Here is a 19,424-nt window from a genome sequence, read left to right on the forward strand (position 1 = left end):
ACGAGTTACATGTTTGCTTTGTGAATCAGAATCAGAATCAAAGAATAAACAATTAACAAGGAAATAAAGCAGAACTAGCAACAACTTAAATAATACAGTATAAGAAGCTATTACAATATATAAAATATAATATATAAAAAATTAAAAATTAAAAAAAAGGTGCAATGTAGGAGCTAGATACAATACAGCTATTGTGTATGTAGAAACAATACACAGTAAAATAGAGATTAAGTACGGAGACCCTGAAGGGACACGAGTTGAATAGTTTTTCAGAGAAGTTTGAGATGAGCATGAAAATATGCAGACACACAGTTTTCTTGTGAGCAACAAAAAGTGTCTTGTGCGCACACAAAAGCTTCTTGTGCTCACATGATGGTTTACGGTGCACATCTGATACTTTCTAGCAGAGGTGGGACAAAGTCATTGATTTGCAAGTCACAAGTAAGTCTCAAGTTTTGACAGGCAAGTCCCAAATCGAGTCAAAAGTCCTTAACTTTGAAGTCCTAAAGAAGTCATTAGCACTCATCACTCAATCTAAAAAATAATTCCAAGTGAAGAGTGAAACCTGAGCAGCACTTCAACATTTTAATCTCATCCAGTTTGTCTATGTGGAGCAGCCGAGCGGCTTGATGAAGAAAAGCTGGGAGGCAAACAGTCAAGAGGGCGGTAACTAGCTTTACTGAAGGTGAGAGGTGAACACCTGAGGAGGGTTTTTCTTAATAGGGATAGACAGACTAACCTCCAGACAGCATGTGTGTGTTATGTGTGTGTGTGTGTGTGTGTGTGTGTGTGTGTGTGTGATGTCTCTCTCTGTGTCAAACTCAGTGAAGTAGACTTGCCTCGATGAACGGGTCGATGTGCAGCATGAGCGCCTGAGTCCTGCTGATGATGAACTGATTGACGCAGGCGATGGCATGAGACCTGGAACACAAGAAGCAACCAACTTAAGATCCACAAACATGCTGTCCTATGAAAGCAGCTCCGCTCGTCTTTACAGATTTAACCTAAAAAACATTACAAACTGTTTGTACAATTCTACGACTCTTAGGGACCCGTTCACACATGCATGCATTTTTTTTTAGATGTGAGCTGAATGTGTGAACGCAAACGGGAATTTTTTTAAAAAACTCGGCTTTATCCACACCCAAGTCGAATTCTCACAAGAATCCAATGAGGGTGTCCAAGGAAACCGTCTTAGAAACACAAAAAAAGTGGAAATTTGAGGTGCGGCATTTTCTTGTAATCTTCCAGAAAATGTTCAGTAGTGTGAAATGTGTGAAAATGGCTTTGGTGTCGTGTAACTGAAGATGTTCTGCATGAAACATCCTCATTAGTAGATGATTAATTCATGAGTCAAGATATGCTCCAGATAGAAAGGCTTGAATTATAGAAGGGGGCGGGGTTTATATAATGTATACGGCCTATATTTCCACTTTACGTTTGATAGGTTATCCTTCTTTTATCTGCAGGATCTCACCTGATGGTAAACTAAATACCACAGAGAGTTTTTATGTTAATATGATGACAGTATTCATAAACAACTTGCTGTGCGAGGCATGATTAAAGGGTTAACTTCACTTTAATCCTCGTACCTGATCTTAGGACTGCTGTGTTTGAAAAACTGTAAGAACTTGGGGATCATGATGTTGAGCGGCCGATCCAGCATGTCGCTGTCCAGGATCTCAGCGGAGTCCTCGCAGATCTTCTGAAGGGCGCCAAACGCTCCCTGAGACACAAAAGAAAGAAGAAACATAAAGTATAAGCTGATGCCGACTGTCATGGGAGTGATAGATAGATAGATAGATAGATAGATAGATAGATAGATAGATACTTTATTGATGCAGAGGGAAATTCAAAGCATCCAGTAGCAGGTTACAAAGACGTACATGACATGAAACATTTGTTACAAATTAAACCACAAAACCCCCCCCCCCATACATATATATTAACCTGGAAAAAAAAGATTTAAAGAATACCTCTAGACAAATCAAACTTAAACTGTGCAATTAAAAAATAGACTTAAACAAGAAATGTACATAACCCGAGCAGGGATAAAAATATATGTGCAATTTAAACAAGAACCTAAAAACAGTTGAGGAAAAAAGAAAATCTGTAATTAGACCTGAATATAAAAAATAAAAATAAAGTGTTGACCTTCTGAAGTTGTGTTGTTTATATATGTACAGCAATGTTTAAAAAGAAGATCAAAAAACATACATTAAATATCAGTCAGTGCAAATTTGCAATAAGTGCAATAATTGGCTTCACTTTTGGACAATGAGGTGGTGGAGAGGTGTCATCCATTTTTATATACAGGCAATGGCTAAAACTAGTAACTGCTTACACGGGCTTAAAAACCCAGATTACTGTGACACTGTGACAAATATAACAATCATTGTGTGGTTTTCAGAGGGATGGGTTCTCAGTGTGTTTCTCTCGTGAGGGTGTGGAGGAGGATTTTGTTCCGGTTGTGTGTCAGAGCTCAAAAGTGTGTTCATCCATGATCTACACAATGAGACTCCTCCACTTCTGCTCCAATAACCTTCAAACGGCTGGCAAGCAGGCAGACACACACACACACACACACACACACACACGCACACGCACACGCACACACACGCAGACACACACAGTGTCTTAATACTGGCTGCTCAAGTGATGGTTAGTATGCATGTTCACAATACGCTGCAGACTTCACTGTCTCTCTCTGTCTCTCTCAAAAAGAAAAAAAAAAAACGCAGTCTGGGAAGCAGATTACAACAGCTCGGCGGAACTGACACCGACGGTTGTCTGAAATGTGTTGCCATGGAAACGGGCACCGTGTCGGCATTCCTCTGAGATGACAGATAGAGAATGGTTCTCCAAAAAAATATGGAGAAGCTAGAAGGAGGGGGGGGGGGGGGGGGGGGGGGGGGGGTGAGACGAGGAGAAGGAGGGGGGGAGAAAGGATGAGACTGTGTCAAGGTCAGAAACAGGAAGAGACAAAGAGACGCCAAGGTTGATCAAGACTTTTCCATCATCAGAACAAAGACAAACACTGTTTCTCACCTTGAGGGGAGTAAAAATGAACGAGGAAAGGGAGACCAGACACACAGAAAGACACTACATGTGATCTACATGTGATCTGATGTGGGGAAGAGTCCCACATCAGATCACATGTTGAACGCAACAACATCAGACTTCTGCTTTGTGTTTAATGCAAAGGCTTCTATCGCAATAACAATAAACTAAAATCATATCGATCACAGAAGAAAGAAGTCTGGTTAATTTGACGTCTGCCCGTTTACTGCGAGAGAAAAAAGGAAGGAGACAAAAGCAGCGGTGATAAAAAAAAGAACGAGGTATGGACACAGATGTGCTTAAAGGTGGAGTCAGTTTCAGGTTTGATGTGCACACTTAGAAGTACCATACCGCCTAAACACTGATAAAGGAACTGTATGGATATACAAGAGGAACTATCTTTTGATATATTGACCTCACAAAAGAATGCACTAGAGAAACGGGTACAGACTAGAATCAACTCCTAAACCTGACTCCTTCTGTTTTGATGTAATGATGCAAAAATGTGACTCTTTGACCTTTGGCTTGTTTTTCTTTTTGTTTTTTAGCATGCATTCCTGTACTGTTTTTGTTTTTCATGTGTAAGTCTGTGCTTTTTTCCCCTTTTCTTTGTGCTGTAGAACACGTAAAAATTCAATAAAAACTGAGTAAAAAAAACAAAGATGGAGTCAGTAGAAATGTTTGTTGCAGCTTGTAAATTAAATATTCAAACTGAGACCCCTCCTCCTCGACTCATCGCTACCAGTATCACATTTGTTGTACCTACACTGGAAGCTACCTCAGAATTTTACATTTGTTGTAACTGAAAAGCCGATAATTTAGCAGGCTAGTCCAAGCTAACGGCTATCGACGTCCGCGGGTTAGCCAACCCAAAGGTCACCCTCGTGTTTCACTTCACTATGATTATATTTTCTCTTCTTTGTCGCGACGTCTGCGTCTGTATGCATCGCTGAATTGTTCCCAACTCACATGCACGCTGTCATTGGCTGGAGGAAACACATCAGCTCCCCCGACCAGAAACGTCCAGAGTCAACCAAAACAAACCAAAACATGACGATCCAGGCCGAGGTCAACAGGGTCTCTGCAGACAGACCACCATGTACGGAGGACCATCAGTCATGATTGAGGAGTGTTCTACAATTCTACAATTCATTTAGCAGATACTTTTCTCCAAAGCGACGTACATCAGAGAGTAAGAACAACACAAGCAAGGATCTAGAAAAAAGGGAACAATGTGAGTAAGAGCAAACGATCAGCTTTGAGTCTGATTGGACACACAGGTGCTGACAGGAAGTGACCAGAGGCAAAGCACAACATTGAGGGCAGTTCTTGAGAGCTCTAATCAGTATAGAAACCATCTTATAAGTCATCGTTATCAAACAAAAACCATCGTCATTACCATCATCATCATCAATAATATGGAGACCATCATCATTAAGTTAGTAGGTATTCATGAAAGAGCTGGGTCTTTAGCTTTTTCTTAAAGGTACAGAGGGACTCTCTCTTAGGAGTTTAAGTCTATATTTTATATTTTAGGAAAAAGCTTCTTTCTCTGCCTTTAAAGTCAAGTGAATGGAAAAGAGAATATAAAACACACTCTCCCATGACGACAGAAAACGTCATGCCAGGGGCTGTGCTGATTGATCATCAAAGGTCAAAGGTCAAAGGTATCTTTGGAAATTTGTTTGCAGCTGGAGACATACAAATAAATAAACAACACTAATAAATCATCCAAACATCATCCAAACATCAAGTCACTTGGGATCTTGTCTCGCCCTGTTGGGGTTCCACTCCATGATAGCAACCCGCTCACTACATTATCCCTTATGTGTCGTATAGGAATGTATGGTAAGGTGCATTACATCATGAGTTATCCTGCTACTCCCATCCCTATTAAAAAATAATAATGCAGCATTAGATTCAGGCTCTGGAAACACTTCAATAAACTCAACTGTAACGTTGTCATGTGGAAGTGTTTAAGGGCAGGACATCACACCGCTCCCACCGTGGCCGTGTCCGTGCGTTAACAGAGAAGGGCACAAAAATGGGAGTGGCCTCCATTCCAGCATTCCAGCGACGCACCAAGCATCTGAAGAGTAATCCTCCCCCCGAGTCGTGCAGTGGAAGGTCATTAAACTGGAGAATGTAAGTCATGCAGACGACAGCGAGCCGGGGTGGGGGGAGAAGAGAGAGAGAGAGAGAGGAGAGCGTGTATCCAAGTGAACGGACTCCTGCTGCGGACGTCTGAATAATCTCTCTTTACCGAAAGAGCACGGAGGTGACGAGACGTTTTCAAAACATGATTGTTTGACCTGAACTTGACCCTCACAAGCACTTTCCAACAGTAAAACTGCTCTGAGGGCAATAAGATCTATATAAAGCCATCCACTAACATCATACTTGGCATCCGACACACCTGCTCGTGTCTTTTTTAAGAGCGTGCGGGGGGGGGGGGGACACGACGGTGCACAGGGGACTATTTCTACTACTGCTAATGCTGCAGATCGAGATGTGAGCGAGGCGGTGAACTGCTGCAGGCTACTGTCTTATATCACAGAAATGCATGTACTGTGCTCTATGTACAGAAAAGAGAAGCAATATTCCAATTTAAGATAGCATATTTATTAAAGGGGACATATGATCCCCCTCCTCCACCTTTTCAAACAGTCCCCCTGTGGTCTAAATGAAACATCTGTGCTGTGCTTTGGTCAAAATATAACATGAATCAAGCACCAGAGGAGGTTTGTGACCCTGTATAAACCAGCTCTCTCATAACGCTCCGTTTTGTGTGTGTGTCTCTTTAAATGCAATGACCCCCCCCCCTCCTGGTAGACATCACTCCTCTATAGCGACCTGCGCAAAAGTTTTGCTTTAGGCTGGGGGTGGAGTCCGCAGGTGGAGAGACCAGGGGAGGGGAGGGGATTATTTTTTTTTTTTACTAGAATCCCACTGTGACATCACAAGGAGAGTACATTGGAAAAAGAGCATTTTTCTCTTTGTTGTAAGACTTGGAATTATTTCACATTTTGTGGCTCAGTAGACACTCAGGTTACCCAGATGTTCAGAAACACTGAAGAGGATTTTTCTAAATACTGTATGTCCCCTTTAAATCTATTGTGCCAAACAGCTGCAGGCATTAGCTCAATGGGAGACACATTTGTGCATCATGTTGCACAGATAAACGTGTAAAAGGACGACACAGGAGACGTGCAGACTGATGCCAACACGTGTGTGACACTGCTTCACTACAAAGTGCACACAGCTCAGAGAAGTCCACGGTGGCAGCCACCAAATGTTCCCTAAAAATAGAAAATCAAAATACATGTAGCAGTATTCATGTCAGTTATTTAAGGATCTCTGGGATATTTAATTCTTAAATGTGTTTCTGCTTGTCATTGATACTCTGAAGTCTCTGTTTAATTAACACGGCCCGCTGAAAGGAGCAGCAGAAACGTTCATTCTCAACTTTTCTGAATGCACGTTTTTAAGGAAGAGAAATGCAAAACAGAACTCTGAAATATCAACGACGATAAGTCAAGTTCAGTCTTACACTGTGACTGTGTCCTGACAGCAAGCGAGCGTTGGATATCACATCGTATCGCGCACGCTCACCGACAACAATGAATTAATTGAGTCCTTGTTTTGTGAATAAATTTACTTAAAGAAATGTGTATGTGAAATGAAAACACAATTTAAAGGAAAAGAGCAGCCATCATAGGAAGAGGGTGAAATGCACTGGCAGGATGTGACCCCCCCTCTCCCAATCTCATTACACCCCTCTCCCTCAAAATCCCTCTCCTCCTGTTTCAATTAAAAAAAAACTCTTTACCAGATTTAATTGGGGTTTCAGTGACTTAAGCATAATGATAATATTCTTTATAAAATGGTCAGAAATCAGGTAATACAGACTCACAGACTATACTGTTATAGGCGGGTCGAACGTTTTCTACAGCGCGTATAGTCACCCCGCCAAAGGTCCGTTCTGAGCCAGGAAAAACCCGGACATTGTGATATTTACGCCCCTGTGACATTTCACCTTCAATCTGAACAAGAGAACAGAAGACTTAAAGCTCATATGCACTCTTCAGGATTCATCATATCCTCATCCCCAAATCTAAACAACGTAATCCCACGTTGTTTATTCCTCTCATATCGTGCACATCAGGCCTGCACAGGAGTGTGTTCAGTCCAAAAACGACTTACAAAGGACGCCATCACGGATCAAAGTGAGCCCCAAACAATCATGTCCCACCTGACACAAAACGCCACGAGGCTGCAGCTGCAGTAAAAACACATGAAAGAGCTTTCCTTTCACATAAATCACAACCCTGATGAGAAGTGATCAACCTGAGGCCAAAGTCTCACATGCTAAACCACAAAGGACCAAAGAAACACCTCATTGAATCGATACTTTTTAAATGTCTGCAGAACTTTTTTTAATTTATGTTTTGCACCTTTAAGCAAAAGATCATTAGACAACACTTTTCTTCATCCAGCACCAACTTCCCCATGTTCCACATCAGGCGCTAAGAAGCTTTTCCAGCCACCCAAGCTGCTTTAAAAAAAAATCATAGCGCGTCTTATGAGGGGCGTTTGGTGGCTGTTCACCGCTAAGCCTTGTACACACACATGAACTTGGAGATCCTCTGCAGTGAATAGCTGACCTAAATCTCAGCTTCTGAATGAGCTGTGGGAGAGAGAGGGAGAGAGAGAGAGAGAGAGAGAGGGAGAGAGAGAGAGAGAGAGAGAGAGAGAGAGAGAGAGAGCGTTTCTGTCACACCTTTTCATTTTCAGAGGGGTAGACGCTCAGTGAAGAAAAGAGAAATATCACATGATCGTTCAGCGAGCTCTGCAGATGAGTAATCCTAACAGGATACATTTCAAATGCCCTTCAACACAGCTGAATTTAACATGCCCGCTTCATCTGTGCATGTTCTCCAATGTAATGGATCTGCTTCTGCTGGAGCCGGATGTCTCGGGGAACAATCTTTAACAACCGAGGAGTCCAAACGAGCCGGCCCTAAATATGACTCAGTCGCCAGCGAGGTTAGCAGAACTAGCTACAACGTGTTTTAAAATGACACACAATGTCTATTCTAAGGACAGTAGTGTCGCTTTTTGAACCCAAAGCAGCTGAGGTCCAATCAGATTCACAGGTCAGCGAAATCCTGACGTTGCTCAAGTCCTTTCGCCGCCTCATGAAGAAGCAAAGTGTCACGTTTAAGTTTGCTTTTCCATTTTTTGGGGTGATTAAAACGATAAATTGCCAAATATTTTGGGGGGGCGATGGTATCGAAACAAAAAGCCTTTTCAAAGTGGAATTCCACCAGAAAGCGTCGCCGTCATTACCCCGTTAATATGGACTCCTTAACGGTTTGATATTGGTGTGAAGTCTGAGTTTACATTGTGTTGCTCATGCAGAGGCACGAGAGAGCGCAGCACAGCGGGACCTAGCAGCTGATTTTTTTATTTTGACGAGTTTCAAAATAAATGATTCATTTTCTTTGGTAAATTCTGACTCTCTCTCTCGTCTTTTTCCATTACTCACGAGCCGGGGTTATGACAACAGGGTGGTTGTTGGTTGATTATTTTGTCCAATAAATGTCAATAATTAAATTAATGACAAGATTTGTTTTTAAATTGTTCCACTTCACCACCGCTGCTCCAACTCCAACCTTTAGAGGAAACACTGGACAACACTGTTCTCCCCCGATCTCATCTCGTCCCTGTTACCCCTCTGTTACCCCTCTGTTACCCCTCTGTTACCCCTCTGTTACCCCTCTGTTACCCCTCTGGAGGCGTAATGGGGGGGATCACTACGTCCCCCCCATTACGCCTCCAGGACATTCAGATTGAAGGCGAGACGCCACAGGGACGTCAACATCTCGACCTTGAAACAGCAGTCTGAATAAGTCGAAGTATTATTATAGTTTGACTTGTACGAGTATATCAACATTTATGAAAAGACTCTTTAATGTCTAATAACAGGCAACAGGGTTACTCAGAGAATTTCACTGTAACGGGACAAAATGGCGTCTCAGGTGTGCACTGACACACCTGCTTTCTTACACATTCTACCACATGTTCAAACTATAACAGCTTTTATCCTCGTCACTCAGCAGCGTTCACCAAATCTTCTTACACAGACACTCATTTATGCAGTTTTCAAAAGGATCCTGACGGGGCGCCACAGGTTGGCTTAGCTGTTGGTTACCCAAAGTACAAGACGAGGCTGTTTTCCTCGAAGCAGGAAGTTCAGGTTGAACTCTGACCTGCGGCTCCTTTCAGGACGTCATGTTTAGTTTCTCTGTTTGTTGTTTTATCCTTAAAGTTTGTTTGATTTTCTGAGGTACACAGAGATCTAAAGATTTAAAATACTGCAGATGTGAAAGTACCAATAGCTTAGCGGTTATGTTGCACACTGCATGTAAAGTGGTTGAGGGTTTGAATCCCACCTCTGCCCTCTGCTGCATGCCATCCCCCCCGCTCTCTCTCCTACCAACGTTTCCTGTCTCTCTTCAGCTGCCCTCTCCAAAACAAAATCCTATTCTGAATCAAATTCAGCCGTCAGCAGAAGAAAGAGAGCGATGTTTAATTGCTGACATGTTGCCAAAGTATCTGTGCACTTCACAAAGTGTACAGGGTTTGGCCTGCATTTTTATTTAGGGTAATAAAAAACCGTTTCTGTGCCCACTGGACTCATATTTTTGTTTCTGTGACTTGAAACAGATATTGATATATATTTTTTATTTGTACTAGAATAAAATAGAAGCTTAAAATTCTGGTATTGTGACAGCACGGGTTGCCAGATCAGACAATCCAACGCCCCCCCTTTCAGGCGACTTTTAAAAATACCATGCAGTGTAAAGACTGTTTTGGCTGATTTGCATATCTTGTTATGAAAGCTATTCTCGGAGAGGATGCGAGCCAAGTCAGAAAACGAGGTCATAATGGTGTTTAGGGAAAAAGGATCGAGAGAGAGAGACAGAGAGAGACAGAGAGAGAGAGAGAGAGAGAGAATAACTGATTCCACGTTGAATAAGCTGTGGACTCTACTGCTGCTCCAGCTGTGAGGCGGCCTTCAGCTCATCTGGCCAGCAGGACGACGTCCAGCTGCTGCTTTATGGTTAGCGCTCTCTCTCTATCTCTCTCCCTCCCTCTCTTGCTCTCTCTCTCCATCTTTCTCTCTCCCTATCCCTCTCTCTTGCTTTCTCTCCCTCTCTCTCTCTCTCTCTCCATCTTTCTCTCTCCCTATCCCTCTGTCTTGCTCTCTCTCCCTCTCTCTCCCCCTCCCTTCCTCTCTCTCTCCCCCTCTCTCTCTCTCTCTCTCGCCCCCACAGTAAGTAGATAAACAAATAAATAAACCAGCGTGCTGCCAGCGCTGTGTGTGTTCCCAGACATGTTTACTTACAGCACAGTAAGTGTGTGAGTGACATATGATGAGCACAAACAGAATCCCTCTCCGTCGCTCTCAAACACACAACTTCACCAAAAGCTGCTGCGAAAATCTGACTCCTGATGAGCTCATTGTGCGACGCAAATCAACACGAGAATCAGAGAAGAAGAAAATCTGACTCTAAGTGAAGCCAAAGAGATGAAGCAAGAGATACTTGCTTATGTCAGCTGCACTTTATTCCATGTTAGAGTCTTCTGTTTGCTGATTCAGCTGGTTGGGGGAGACTCGTATCATGCCCCACATGTTTCATTTTTTAGGATTTGAACGTGAGCAACTCCTTACTGCTCCCTCTCAGATGTAAAAAAGTGCAGCAGCAATTACTTTTAAATCCATTTTTAATGCTCATTCCATCAGGCGTTTAATTTTTTTGCAGCTTTCAAATTCTATTTAATGTTTTACCATGAATACCAAATGTTCATTTTCTTGCTTGAATGAGTGTTCATCATTCATTCTCTCTGTCTCCCTGTTTCTCTCCCTGTCTCCGTTTCTCTCTCTGTCTCCGTTTCTCTCTCTGTCTCCCTGTTTCTCTCTCTGTCTCCCTGTTTCTCTCTCTGTCTCCCTGTTTCTCTCTCTGTCTCCGTTTCTCTCTCTGTCTCCCTGTTTCTCTCTCTGTCTGTCTCCCTGTTTCTCTCTCTGTCTCCCTGTTTCTCTCTCTGTCTCCCTGTTTCTCTCTCTGTCTCCCTGTTTCTCTCTCTGTCTCCCTGTTTCTCTCTCTGTCTCCGTTTCTCTCTCTGTCTCCCTGTTTCTCTCTCTGTCTCTCCGTTTCTCTCTCTGTCTCCCTGTTTCTCTCTCTGTCTCCCTGTTTCTCTCTCTGTCTGTCTCCCTGTTTCTCTCTCTCTCTGTCTCCCTGTTTCTCTCTCTGTCTCCCTGTTTCTCTCTCTGTCTGTCTCCCTGTTTCTCTCTCTGTCTCCAGTTCATCTGTTTCTAGTGAGTCAGTATCAAATAATAATAGGTGACACAGAGATACCAGGATTACTACGTTTGTAATGTTTCTTCCTTAACCTGTACACTTCCTCTGCAACAGATTCTGCACTCATGTCTTTTTTGGCATCATCATCCTCAGCCTCCTCCTCCTCATCATCATCATCATCATCATCCTCAGCCTCCTCCTCCTCATCATCATCCTCCTCCTCCTCCTCCTCCTCCTCCTCAGCAGTGTGTCACAAAACATGAAGAAGACTCTCCCACACTGCAGGAAACATAATCGCCTGTGTCATCCTCACCTCACACGTGTTGTAGTCCTCAGAATCCAGCAGCTGGCAGAGTTTAGGCAGCAGCTCGGGCCAGTTCTGTAGCTCTCCTTTGGAGGCGATGGTGGTGATGAGGATACCTGTGTGTGAAGGGTTAAAGGTTAGAGACACCAGTGTGACAAAACAACCAAGAGCTCCACATAGTATCGATTGAAAGAAATCTCAGAGCATGAATAAATCAGACTTTCTGCTTCTCTGTTTTCTTGAGAGGCATGTCATTGGGTGAGAGGCGGAGTGACACCCTGGACTGAACGCCAGCCAATCACAGGGCAGACATATAGAGACAGACAACCAGCCACACTCACATTCACACCTACGGGCAATTTAGAGTCAGCAGTTAACCTAACGAGCATGTCTTTGGACTGTGGGAGGACGCAGGAGAGAACCCACACAGGAACGAGGAGAACATGCAGACTCCACACAGAGAGGCTCCTGTCAGACGGGGATTCAAACCAGGAACCTCCTCGCTGTGAGGGGACATCGCTAACCTCTGAAATACTCTTTCCTTAAAGGCTTTATATGTGATTTTTCACACTTGAATGTAGAAATCAAGTATATCCTCTGAAAATAACTCTGTGAGTCATGACTGTCTACAATGGGTGTAACACCTGAGTCCCACTGTCTGTGATGTTTTCAGAGTCCTATCTTCACTTTGTTTACATCGCCGGGACGGCCGGCTGACTCCTCCCCTCGTGTATAAAAGTTGTTTAATTGAGGGACTAGAGAAAAGAAGAATAACATACTGTACTCACTGCTTAACTGTGTTTCTAGATCACGCTCATTTCAGGTAAATTTACATGCAGTGTGAAGATACCAGCATAATAAAGATCACTAGCATTAGCATGCTAACACAACAATGCAGCGCAAGTTGTTTTGGTTTCATGCTGGTGCTCAAGGGCGACATCTGCTGGATCAAAAAAATCACATATAAAGTCTTTAAACCAGAAGAGGGCGCTATCTGCTGAAAGATTATGCACTGTTTGATTAGTAACTAGACAACCTCACATTTACACAATATGACTTTTAATCTATTTATAAAGACAAATAAGGAAAAGGGATTCTTTGCATTCGAGTTGTCGGAGAGATAAGAGCGTGCTGCAGACGACGCAGAGAGGATTGTTAACTCTGGAGTCACGGTGGGTGAAGAACCTGATAACAGAGCTCAACTATAATGCAAACTGGATGACTGAATATTCATTTTAAATTTAGGTCAAATAATGCAACTATATTCTGAAAATGAAAACTTGTTTCTGTTCCTGTATTTTCATTTTAAAATTAGCAATTTCATTTGAATTATGATACAAATTTATCGGGGCATTTTTTTAAAAATGTCATTTTCTTCTTCATTTTAATTTAGTCAAAGAATGTGCATTTTTGAAGCTGAAAACTAAAATGCAAATTAGATAAATTAGTCATAATTTTATTTTTAAGTCAAATAATACACCCTTATTCTGAAACTGAAAAAGCATTTCTATTAATGCATTTTCATTTTCAAATTAGCTTTATCATTTGAATTCTGATCACTAGTCGCTTCCATACACGAGTACTGATATGTCTGGAAAACACCCATAAAGTTAAGGTCGTGTTTATGCTTCTAAAGATGTGTTGTGTTTGAAGCCTGTCTCGAGTGGACTGATGCATATAATGCAAAAGTTTTATTCCTCTTAAACAGAAAAGTAATAAACTCGACCTCCAGAGACTCCATCTAAGGATTCATGCACAACAGATTCAACGTTCAATAACAGCCACAGCTCCATATATTTTTAATTTCCTTTGTGTATTCGCGTTCTTCTAATCTGGTTCCTCTTATTGCGAGAGTTCTTTGGGTTTTTTTTTTTTAGATGAGTAAACAAATCTTAGAAAGCACGCCGAAGCATCTGTTGGACCCAGAGGTATGAAACGTACCGACGGTGGCCCGGATGAGGGGCGACGAGTCTCCGATGTTTTGGAGGCACTCGCTCTTGATGAAATCAGACACGCCGTTAGGGAAGTTCTGATAGTGGGCTTTCACATTGTTCTTCAGAATCAATCCACTCAGGGACCGCGTCGGTTCATCTGCGGGGGCGGAGAGAGAGAGAGAGAGAAACAAAAACAGGAATAAAAAAGGTAAAAAAGACTTTTAAGTTGAGGACAAATTTACTGAAAGAGACAAGAAACACAAAAACAGAGATTTACTGTAACTAAGAAGAAGCTAAAAAATAAATGCTGCAAAAACTTGTCCTCCTTCTAACTTTAGATTCTGCTCCTGAATGCTCTGGATTTGTTTGGACCAGAGAAGGTTTGAAGGCACCCTCACACGGCCGTTTTGGACACCCCTCGGTTTTACAGATATGAGAGCAGTTATCAGGTCAACAGGTGTTGCAGCGATGGAAGCGGGTCAAGAGAAGTGGTTCAGATAGAAGTGATTGTACCCGACCTAAAAAGCCTCTGCATGTTTCTAATAAGCTCCACGAGCAGAAACGTGCTCAAACTAGGATCAATATTGGAGATGCTTTTGAAAAATGGAGAGAGGTTAGAACACAGAAAGGTTTACAGACCCATGCAGAGCTGGATAAACACTGAAGCTTCAGAGTCCACCACATGGTGACCTGAGTGAGCATCCACTCTAGAGAGGAGGTGGGGGAGACAGCTCTCTATGATGTTTTGAATCTGGACTGCAGTGCCCATTTTAACCACTAGGTGTCAGAGTTACATACTGCACCTTTAATTGCAATTTTGGCGTGTTATATGGCACCAAAAAAAATACTTTATGTAAAAGAAGCCACGCCCTCTTTATATTTTAACTAGAGGATGGATGCCTGGGTATAAAAGCTGTGATTCAAGATCCTTTTGATGCAGTCAGAGGAAGTTTAAGATAGCTAAAAAGCTACCCTCAGATTAATTGGTGCCAATTTAGCGGCCAATTTTTTGTATTCAGGAGAAGCATGTCGAACAGCAGATAGACATATTTGTTCATCACACCTCACATCATCATCCCAGTATCTATCAGTGTTATCACATATTTTTCCTCATAGCATGCAGCTCTAATCTGTTTCCTAAAATGTTTTAACATCACCCATAATATCAGCTACCACCCCCCTCCCCCCCTCCCATCCCCTCCCCCCCTCCCATCCCCTCCCCCCTCCGATGTTCAAGCCCAAGAGTCGAGAGTTGCCAAGAATTAGGGTTTAAAATTAGAGTGACCCATATTCTCAGTGCCACATCATCTGTGGTTGAAGATGGCATCGGGTCAGAGCCGAGTCACGGCCGACACAGACCTATGTTGACATGCCTGACGGTCACACTGTCGGCTACCACCAGGTGCTTTAAGAAAAACAGAGCAGGTATGACAAAGAGACAAACGGACACCGACAGACAGGCGGAGAGCTTACCTTCTGATTTTAACTTTGTCAAAACAAATATCAGGTAGTTGTTGAAGTCTGGGAACTGGTTCAGCTGCTCCAGTCTCTGTGGAAAAAGCGGTTGAGGAAGACAACTGTGCACTCAGCGTGTTAAAAAAACATTTAAAGCATATTTACGCTGCAATCGTTTCACAGCAAACACTTCCATGTGAGTATATAGATGCAGGTTTAGTGTGACCGTGTCACAGCATGTGTGTGTGTGTGTGCGGAGGTCAGCGAGGTCGTAAATATGTCATATGACGAGGCTTACTCCAGTGCGTCTGCAGCCAGATGGTGTGTTTACAGGCCCGTCTATGAGTTAATGATGCAGTGCATACGACGCGTTACATAAGCAGAATCTTACGAGGCTCAGCGTGCGGCCGGATAGAAAGCATACGGAGCAGCAGCGTGGAGCCGTGTGGATCACAACTGTTCTCTGTGATGAAGTACGAGGTGACTTCTGTTTTAACACCGAGGAGTTGATTTGACGTGCAGGAGCGAGACGAGAGACTCAGAAGTCTTCAAATTCAACACTAATGCGTCCTCTTTTCTACATTTGAGGATCTGTGATTCCTTTAGAGAAATACTAAAAGGATGAGGAAACTTTCCTATCACCATTAATAGAACATTAGTATAACAATAAACTAGATCTGCTCTATAGCGATACAGCTATCAGGAATGACTCAAACGTGCATAAAAAGAAAGCTAGAAACATGATTTTATAACCCTTATAGAGGAGGGATATTTTTTAAAATCTATATTGTGGTATCTATCTATTTAGTGTACATTTTTTTAAATTTAAATTGTGTACTGTGTTCACTTTATGTTTGCAATCTTTGCTGCTGTAACACCGTAAATTTCCCCGTTGTGGGATAAATAAAGGATTATCTTATCTTATCTTATATCCGTTATTGGTAAATAATTTAATCTAATTGTATGATTTATGGGGTGTCATTGTCTCAACCGGAAAGTCGAGGGTTTGATCCCCTGCTCCTGCAGCCACATGTCCGATGTGTCCTTGAGAAAGACACTTAACCTTTAAAATTAAATTAACTAATAAATACCTTCCTGCATAACACAACAGCGCAGTGCTGAGGAGCGCAACAGATGCTGAAATACACATTCTTATCAATTATGTTACTATGGCAACAGATGGGTGGGTTCATTTAAAAGAGGTATTTTACTGTATTTAAAACGTATTCACATATTAGTTCAACATTTTTTATTTAAAGGAAGAATGAGCCACTTTTTTTTTTTGATCCAGTAGATGTTGCACTTGAGCACCAGCATGAAAACCAAAACCAGTAAACATGATGGAAACACGGCTGATTTCTGCCACTGTGCAGGTTTTAGTGTCAACATGTTCACAGTCTTGTTGTCATCTTTACGGACGTAGTTTCACATTTTATACCAACGATCACGGTGTAAAAATAATATCATGTTTATCTATAAGCTCGTTAAATACTCAACAGTGCAGCTGGTTTAGGAGATTAGGTTGAGGATGATGTTCTACAATGTTGATGCATGAATGAACGGGCTGTTAACTTCATTATTATTTCCACCGGAGCATCATCGGGGTTTCCCACTCTTTTCTGGAGGACATTTTCAGCACTACGTCATTATTTTATTTCATCATTAACATCATTTAGTCCTTTTGAGAAACTCTGATGTGAAATCAGGAGAAGGTTTTCAATCATGCATGTAGCATGTTTAGCTTAAGGGAGATAAAAACACTAACTAGGTGTACTGTCAAATACTGCTACCCATCAAAAATGTGCTACCATGCCACTCTGTGCAAGACAGGGAGCATTATTTTTGTCCATCAATATTAAACTTCCTACTAAAATCTAAACCAATTTTTTTTTCATAGAGCACCAAAGCACGACTCCCGTTTTCTTGCTCCCAATGACAGTAGGAAACCTCCCTCAAGGGGCCCCCAAACCAAAGCTTGTCAATGAATGTCACCGAAGAAAACTGTAGAGGACTTTAGAGGCTGTTTTTGTGAGATTCAAAAAAAATAAACACTGGAAGAGGAGAAAGCATCAGCTGGCAGACATAATGCAGATGAACACTGGTTGGAGGGGCCCCCCAGTTGATTTCAGACTAGGGCCCCGACAGACTCTAGAATCGCCTCTGGGGGGCCTCTCCGTTTCTCGCTATGGTTGCATTTTTCGACAGGGCAGCACCTCTCTGCAGAACACCTGTCTGCGTAACCTGCTTCTCCTAACGGTGCCCACCTAGGCTAGTGTTAGCAGGGAGCTAGCCTGTTGAGTCGACGTGATTATTACCGAAGAATAACAAGTTAATTAACGTGTATTAACGACATGAGGAAGGATACTTGCTGCACGGATCTTTGCGTGGACGTATCCGGCGACTGAGACTCCTTCAGCAGCTGCAGAATCTGTTGAAGTCCCTGCTCGTCTGGCTTCCACTCACACTCCATCTTGCTGCTGCTGCTGCTGCGAATAAAGAAAAATAACATGAAAGCTCAGGTTGAGGGATTTGACAGCGAACGCCTCACGAATACGTTGCACAGGCGAGAGAACCTGAACGTTACACGATACGGGTAGATACTGTAGTTTCGGATACAAGGAGGCGTTTACCTGTTCTTCCGAGTGTAGCTGTCTTTCTGTTGAGATGTGACCGTCTGTCTGGGCTTTCAGACATGGGCCTGTTACGGCAGGCACATCCGTTTTCGCAACAAGCTTGGGAAGAAGAAAAAAAAGCTGCGGGCCATGCAGAGCCGCGTCGCATATATGGGGGCTGCCGCGCCAGCTGACAAGCGGCTGCGCGGTCCTAGTGCGAGACGAGTACTGACCCAAAACATGCTCACAAAACCAGCATACCATCATTAATTATGATTTTTTTTTTTTTTTTTTACATATACGTAATCCGCCACTGCTCTTAGTAAGAGACAGAGTAGATACGAGAGAGAAAATACGATGTGTGATATGACAGAACAGGTTTAGAACAGCAACCGCGATGAGTAAACGGCACATTTCAGACAGCATGTAAAGGCAACACGGCTCGTGACGTCATCGTTATGGTCGAGACAGTTGGTATATAATAAATAAATAAATAATATTTATTTATATTATATTTATTTATAGTTATATTTATATTATATTTATTTGTTATATGTATATATTATAATATATATATTATATTTATATTTATTTATATTATTAAAGAAATAAAAAAATAGGACATATCATCCTCCTCCTCCACCTTCTCAAACAGTCCCCCTGTGGTCTAAATGAAACATCTGTGCTGTGCTTTGGTCAAAATTAATATGAATCAAGCACCAGAGGAGGTTTGTGACCCTGTATAAACCAGCTCTCTCAGAACGCTCCGTTTTGGTGTGTGTGTCTCTTTAAATGCAATGAGCCCCCTTTAAGAAATGCACAAACAAACTTATTAGAAGCTGTCTTTACAATAGCAGAAAAATATCACCACGATTGAAAATCATTTGCAACTCATTTACTCGACATTAACTGGCAAGAACGCTTGGCCCCTCCGGGCCTGAGCACGCTCACCTCTTGTACAATACAGCAAATGTATTACGTGATCATGAAGCGTAGTGTACAAGGCAGGCAGACTAAAAGAATAAAAACATTTGAAGGGACACATGGTTGAGTCCACCTTCGCACGTCAGAGTACAACACAGATAATATGACTGAAACTTTGAGGCTTATTTTTGGTCATTTAAGCCAGAAACAGCCATAACTTTCTGGGATTTCTCAATAATGGAGGCGATTGATTGATTATACAGCCATCGATGGGCCCCCTGCAGATGGCTGGATGTCACTCAGGCTTCCTCCATCAATATTTACAGTCTATGATTCTGAACTGGGCTGAAAAAGAGGTGATTATGGGATGCTAGAATAAGATAAGATAAGATCAACTTTATTGATTCCCCATTGGGGGAAATTTTGTTGTTACAACAGCTCAAAAAACAGGAATAATTAGCAAAAAATAACTAAAAGTAAAAAAAAAAAAAAAACATATTTTACATGAATTAAATAAAGGAAGAAAAAGACAATAGAAATAGATTAATAAGTATATACATTATGTACACTTCCAATTGTGGAAAGACAGTTATTATTGGGCGGCCGTGGCTCACTTGGTAGAGTCATCGCCTCTCAACCAGAAGGTCGAGGGTTTGATCCCCTTAGGCAAGACACTTAACCCCAAATTGCTCCGGCTGCTTCAGTGGCGGTGTATGAATGGATTAGTGCTGTCCTTACTCTCTGATGTACGTCGCTTTGGATAAAAGCG

The 19,424-nt window shown here is 42.2% G+C and overlaps 1 protein-coding gene and 1 long non-coding RNA gene across 2 annotated transcripts in view; one reads left to right on the forward strand and one right to left on the reverse strand.

Annotated features, from left to right (window-relative positions):
* Positions 1–17,900, reverse strand: part of tnpo1 (transportin 1) — a gene marked incomplete in the record, with an annotated part of 32,072 nt that extends 14,172 nt beyond the window's left edge. Inside the window, 7 exon segments of the mRNA XM_065965747.1 lie at positions 840–921; positions 1,593–1,726; positions 11,740–11,846; positions 13,672–13,821; positions 15,138–15,213; positions 17,485–17,608; positions 17,750–17,900. Coding sequence (XP_065821819.1) covers positions 840–921; positions 1,593–1,726; positions 11,740–11,846; positions 13,672–13,821; positions 15,138–15,213; positions 17,485–17,589 — 654 coding nt within the window.
* The window catches only part of LOC136183144 (uncharacterized), a 178,877-nt gene that overhangs the window by 17,002 nt on the left and 142,451 nt on the right, over positions 1–19,424 (forward strand). The gene's annotated exons all lie outside the window — the stretch shown is intronic.

The sequence above is a fragment of the Labrus bergylta genome, chromosome 17 (assembly GCF_963930695.1).
Source record: "Labrus bergylta chromosome 17, fLabBer1.1, whole genome shotgun sequence".
NCBI lineage: Eukaryota > Metazoa > Chordata > Actinopteri > Labriformes > Labridae > Labrus > Labrus bergylta.